Below are 6,000 nucleotides of genomic sequence, written 5' to 3'. Positions count from 1 at the left end.
CCAAAGGAATATCCAGGCTGTCTGCTGGAGCAGGTAGTGGCCAGGAGCAGCCGGGATCCCTGTGTCACACTGACCCTTCAGGCCCTGCGCAGGGCCAGCTGCAGCGTGGCCACCCCTGCACTCACGGCCTGTGGCTTTCGGCCCCTCCGCGGTTTGGGTTTCACTTCCCCGGCAGCCGAGGGTGTCGGAGCCGCTGTGGGACCCGGCCGAGCCTGAGCTCACCCCGGGCCGGCTGCGGTCCCGGCCGGGCTCCCCCCACAGCCACGGCTGTGCCACGCAGGGCAGGAGCCCCAGTGCCAGCACCGAGCCCTGGGGGTGGCACGGACGGCCCAGCCCTGCCCGGGGCCGGAGAGGGTGCATGGGGGTGCCAGGCTGGGGATGCCCAGGAGAGACACGGCTCTGGGGGGCTCTGCTGTGCCAGCGTTCCGTGCCCTCCGGTCCCACCCTCATCCAAAGCCTCTCCCACAGCCCAAACCCAGCACTGAGACTCCCCTGAGCCCGGCCCTGGTGTCCATCCAGCCCTGGTGTCCCGCCGGGATGGCCGGGCAGCCCCCGAAGGGCACGCCGTGGGTTCGGGGAGCCGGAGTCCCCCGCGGGGCGCAGGGATGCGGCGTGGAGCAGCACTGAGGTGCGCCCTGCCTCAACTTCCTTCCCAGCGTGGAGCCGATTTCCTCCGGCATCACGTGCACTTTGTGGGGCCGGGACAGCCTGGCACGGCTCGGCTCGGCTCGGCCTCGGGGCAGCCCCGCAGCGCCAGGTAGGAGGGAGCAGCCGAGGGTGCCCGCAAGGGGATCATGCCCAGGGCAGTGCCCGTGTGTGATCGTGCTGCTCCAGGGCTGGGCTGGGCCCTGGGGCCGGGAGAGCTGCTGGAGAGGGGTGGGCAGGATGCCGGGCATTTCTGGGCACTGCTGGGCACCATCTGGGTACTGCTGGGCACCATCACCCTGTGCCACCAGAGCCAAGGAGCACCGAGGCCTTGGATTGGGGTGTCCTCATCCCGCAGCCCTCGGTGCTTCAGCCGCATCTTTGGGTGGGAATCCCAGCACCATTTTGGTGTCTGTGAGGCCTCTGTGACAAGGGCTGTGCTGGTGGCAGCACAGGGACCTGGCAGCATCAGGGCTGCTGGCCCACCATGGGGTCAATGGCCCACCACGGGGACATGGTGGCCAACCACAGGGACAGCGTGGCCAGCTGTGGTGACAGGGGGCCTGCCATGGGGACAGGGTGGTGCATCATGGCCCGATGTCCTGTACCCCACCTCGCCAGTGGGTTTGTCCTGCTGTGAGCCCAGGGTTCAGGGATGCTGCTGTGCTGTGCCGTGGATGCTGGTGGGGATGACACCCTGCCCGTGCTGCAGCGCTCACTGCAGCTCTGCAGCTGCTGCTCCGCCTCACACAGAGGAAGCGCCGACCACAGCAGGGCTGCTGTGGGGCTGGTGCAGGGCTGGGAGAGGCTGGAACAAGGGCCCTTCCCAGCACGTGATGATCCCCTTTGCTCCCCAGCAGCTGCAACCAGAGAGAAGGACAAGGAGGGTGAGGACAGGGAGCCCCTGGGGTGAGTGCTGGGCTGGAGGAGAGGGAAGCACAGGGATGTGCCTGGGCCAGGGCATGCCACGAGCAGGAAGCGCTTCCTGCTCCTCTCTTGTCAGTGCTGGTCCCGGCCCCAGCCGTGCTTCTGCCCCCTCTCCCCAGAGCTCCCAGCACCAGCGAGGATGGAGCCGACCAAGCTCCCACTCACCAAGAGGATGGCTCCTGCTCCCCCTGTTCCTGCCAAGACCAAACCAGCCCCCGTGCTGGCCACCAAGTAAGAAACGTGGCTGTGGTGGGGTGTCCAGGGCCACTGCGATGTCCCAGCGCCAGTGCCATGCTCACAGCTGGCCTTGGCGTGGGGCTGGCACCTCCCTGGCTGTGCCACTCACACCTCTGCTGTCCCCAGGCCCGGTGACCCCCAGCCCAGCACCTCAGCTGACATGGAGTGGGGCAGAGCCGGTGACCCAGGTAGGATGCAGGGGCCTGCAGGGGTGTCTGGGCCCTGCCCAGCACCAGGGGCCGATCCCTGTTCTTTCTTTGGCAGATGCCAATGCCTTCAACACGGTGTCAGTGACCACAGCCAGGCTGAGCCACCCCACAGCCACACGGCCACGAGTCCCTGGCCAGCGGCCCCCCAGCATGGTCCTGGGGAGCACGGGGGGTCCCCATGGGGGGGAGCAGCCCCAGGGGCTGCCCCGTGCTGCCCCCTGTGCCCCTGTCCCCAGCACGGGGCAGGCGCCTGTCCCAGCACGGAGCACAGAGGGGCTGGAGGGGCTGGAGGGGCTGGAGGGGAGGTCGCTGGCCCTGGAGGATCTGAAGGCTGAGGTCCGGACCCTGCACATCCTCGTGGACCTGATGCGAGCCCAGCACCTGTGAGTGGGGATGGGGGTGCCGGGGGGTGCCCAGTGGCTCCTGGCTGCCTGTGCTGGCCCCAGCTGAGCCCCCCGGGCGTGTTGCAGGCGGGACCTGCAGGAGCTGCGGCAGGAGCTGTGCCAGGAGCGGGCTCAGCGCCAGGCGCTGCAGGTGAGTCCCTGCCAGGGCTGGCTTTGTCCTGGGGTCCCCTGTGCCCCCCAACAATCACAGCCTCTCCCCACAGGCAGAGCTCGAGCGGGTGAGGAAGGGGCTGCCCTGTTAGCATGGAGGAGCAGGTGGGTGGCACATGGTTCCTGTGCCCCCCCAGCCTGGTTCTGCGCCCATCGGACACCGAAGCCCACCCCAGACCCAGGCACTGCTCCCTGAAACATAACAGCCCCATGAACTACAGATAGCGTCTAAAATAAAATATTTTGGGTACAAAGTGCTGTGTGGGGGTTGCTCAGGGCTGCCATGCCCCTGAAGGGTTGGGCTGGTCCTGCCAGGCACAAGGGGTCCCACCACGGCACAAGGGGTCCCACCACGGCCCAAGGGGTCCCACCAGGGCCCAAGGGGTCTCACCATGGCCCAGAGGGTCCCACCATGGCCCAGAGGGTCCCACCATGGCCCAAGGGGTCCCACCAGGGCCCGTGGCAGGGCTGGGGCAGGGCCTCCTCCCCCTCCCCTTCCGCCTCCCCCCCCTCCTCCTCCTCCTCCACCCCCGCACAGTTTCCCAGGCCAGCTCCAGTCCCAGCCCCGGCCCATCCTGGCCTCCAGCCACTGGAGAACATCTGGAAAACATCTGGGTCCCGCTGGCGCTGGCGGCGGGGGGGAGCCAGCCTGGGAAGGAGCTATTTTTATAAATCCTTCGGGGAGGGGGCGGCGGGGCCCGGCGCCCCGCGGGGCCGGGCTGGGATGGGGCAGGATGCGGCCGAGCCCGGCGGGAGCTGCGGCATCCCCGGGGAGCGGCGGCCGGCCCGGAGCCCAGCGGGAGCATCCGCCTCGCTCCGGCCGCGGGGTCACGGCGGGCGGCGCCGGAAAGGACCCGGCTAATTTTAGTGGGGCCGGGAAGGGAATTGGCTCGGGGAGGGGTCCAGGGCCCCCAGAACCCGGCCAGACCCGCCACGCCGGGCTCCAGTTCGTGTACAACAGCACCGTGTTTGTGGGGCAGGAGCCCACGGCTCGCACGGGTGAAACCCCCGCCAGATCCAGCCAGGGCTGCCCTGTCCTTGTCCTTGTCCCCATCCCCGCGTGCCCGGGGCTGCTCGGCTGCTGCCAGCCGTCGTACCAATGGCTCAAAGTGCATCGTGTCCCGCAGTGGCGGGGCGAGTCCAGCCCCGAGGGTGCCCGTGACACCGGGGATGGCTCTCGGTGCTGCGGGGTCAGTCCAAGGCGGCTCCGCCAGCTCTGGGGCAGCGAGCAGCCCCCCCGTCCGCCTGGTCCCTCCTGGCACGGTGCGGGATCGGCCGTGGGGTGCACACACCGTGCCAGGGCAGCTGCCGGGCTCAGTAGTAGTGGACGCGGCCCAGGGTGCCGATGGTGCCGATGGTGCCGGAGCCCAGGATGTCGGGCTGCCCGTTGCGCCAGATCTCGCGGATGATGCGCTCCCGCTCCTCCAGCCGCTGCGCCCGCTCCAGCTCCTCGGCCGACGCGAACACGTTCACGGCCAGCGCCCCGTCCCCGGGCCCGTGGCTCTCCAGCGGGATCTCGGTCACCGGCAGCAGCGACTCAGACGCCGCGCGGTCCACGGTGTCCTCTTCGTCCTCGTCGTCGTCGTCGTCGTCGTCCTCGCTGATGTCGCCGGGGCGCGCCGGGGGCCGCGGGGAGGGCCGGCAGGACAAGCGCAGCACCAGCAGGCACAGCGTGAGCACCAGCCCGAAGCACACGCCCAGCACGAAGTAGAGCCCGAAGCTCTCGGGGTTGGCTGCGGGGGGAACGGAGCGGGTCAGGGACCTGCCCGAACCCTCCGGGGCCCGCGGTGCCGCCCAGCCCAGTCCCGCCTCACCTCGGATGTGCGCGTACGCGGCCATGCTGTTGCTGAGCAGCTCCATGTCCCTCCGGCGGCTCTCCATCCCGGGCCCGGCCGTTCTCAGCGGCTCCAGGGGCGGCACATGCTGGGCATCTGCGGGACACGGGCTGAGCACCGCTCTGCAGGGCTGGGATCCCCCCCTAGTGCCCCGTCCCTTCCAAGGCCGGGCCTGGGTGTGCCCTTGATGAGCTCCAGCTGAGCAGGGCTGGAACCCCGGGGATGCCGAGCCGGAGCCGTCCCGCTCCCTCAGGAAGGACGGAGGGCGGCGGGAGCGGGACGGATGCGGCTCCTCCTGGCCACGGCATCAGGCGGGTCTGTGGCACCGGGCCAGGGCTGTGTCCCATGCCCGGCCATGGGATGGGTCACGGGGCACAGCAGGGCCCCAGCACCAGTGGCTGGTGGTGCTCATGGGCACACACGTGCGCTCCACGCCCTCCTGGGCCCTGTCCCTGTCCCTGTCCCCCACGCTGCTCCGGCCCAGCTCCAGCCTTGGCCCTTTGCCGTGGGACCCTGCAGGGCAGGGACGAGGCCAGGCACAGTGCAAAGGCCACCAGGACAGGACAGCAGGAAGGATGGGCAGCAGGGCAGTGGGAAGGATAAGGGGCAGGACAGCGGGCAGGGCAGGTCAGCGGGCAGGGCAGGAAAGGGCAGGGCGGGAGAAAATTTGGCCCTGGCAGGGGACGAGCTCATTCCCAGAAACGGCTCCAGAGAGAGAGGAATGAGGAAAGAAATGCAGAAAATGTGACACATCAGCAAAACCATCCCGGACGGTCCAGAGCTGAGGGGCCGCGGCACATTCTGGGGCTGGGCAGCCCCTCTAGTGGGACACCCCAAAACAAGGCCAGCAGGGTCCCTAGGAGGGAAGGTTCCCTTCCCGTGGAGCAGCTGCACGGGCAGCCCTGCTCGGCAAGGGGCTGCGGTGGGGCTGGAGGGGCACAGCCCCCCATGGAACCCCTGCCGGTGGTGGGGCATTGACGGGGGCCGGGCTGGCGGTAGGGCCTCTGAGTCCCCGAGATCCGAGCCCCGAGCTGCCCAGTGCTGCGTCCCCGGGCATTACACCGTGTCCCCAAGCCGCCCGCTCCGCATCTGCCGCTGTGTCACCGAGCCCGGTGCCCTCAGCCCCCGTGTGCCCGCACCCAGCAGCCCCGCGTTCCCCAACGCCAGAGCACCTGAGCGGGGCCGGCACCGAGCCTGGAACCCGCCGGGCCGCGCTGAGGTGCCCCGGGTGCCCGTGCGAGCCCCACGCGGTGCCCGGGGCTGGTACTCACCGGGGCGGGAAGGCGGCGGCGGCGGAGCCGCTGCACTTTGGCTGGAGCGAGGGAAGAGAGAGCAAGGTCTGTTTAGCATTAACGCTGCAGCAACAGGAAATAGTTCGGAGGCGGCTGGCGGTCAGCGCTCCCGCCGGAGCCAATGGCAGCCCCGGCCGGCGCTGAGCGGGGCGCGGGGCCGGGGCTCGTCCCGCTCCCCCGGGACGCCACGCTCGGCCCTGCGCTGGAACCGCCCCGGAGCGGGGCCACGGGCGGCTCCAGGGCCCGTCCCAGCCTTGTCCAGCGCCCATCCGGGCTTGGCGGTGCCGGAGCGAGGGCGAAC

At 70.1% G+C, this 6,000-nt stretch overlaps 1 protein-coding gene and 1 long non-coding RNA gene across 2 annotated transcripts; one reads left to right on the top strand and one right to left on the bottom strand.

The window, feature by feature from the left end:
• The first annotated feature begins 2,306 nt into the window (after nt 1-2,306).
• LOC134430055 (uncharacterized) lies at nt 2,307-2,826 on the top strand. Its single transcript, XR_010030712.1, has 3 exons — nt 2,307-2,401; nt 2,489-2,552; nt 2,626-2,826. It is a non-coding gene; the product is annotated as an uncharacterized LOC134430055 (long non-coding RNA).
• A 688-nt stretch (nt 2,827-3,514) lies between these two features.
• Nucleotides 3,515-5,838, bottom strand: EVA1B (eva-1 homolog B). Its single transcript, XM_063177320.1, has 3 exons — nt 5,679-5,838; nt 4,387-4,503; nt 3,515-4,305 (listed from the first exon to the last, which is right to left on the bottom strand). The coding sequence occupies exons 1-3, from the start codon at nt 5,755-5,757 to the stop codon at nt 3,887-3,889; spliced, it is 615 nt and encodes a 204-aa protein (XP_063033390.1). The 5' UTR covers nt 5,758-5,838; the 3' UTR covers nt 3,515-3,886.
• Nucleotides 5,839-6,000: the final 162 nt, after the last annotated feature.

This window comes from Melospiza melodia, chromosome 27, assembly GCF_035770615.1.
Source record: "Melospiza melodia melodia isolate bMelMel2 chromosome 27, bMelMel2.pri, whole genome shotgun sequence".
NCBI lineage: Eukaryota > Metazoa > Chordata > Aves > Passeriformes > Passerellidae > Melospiza > Melospiza melodia.
Note: the sequence above shows the minus strand (reverse complement) of the source record. Positions and strands in the feature narration are given on the sequence as shown.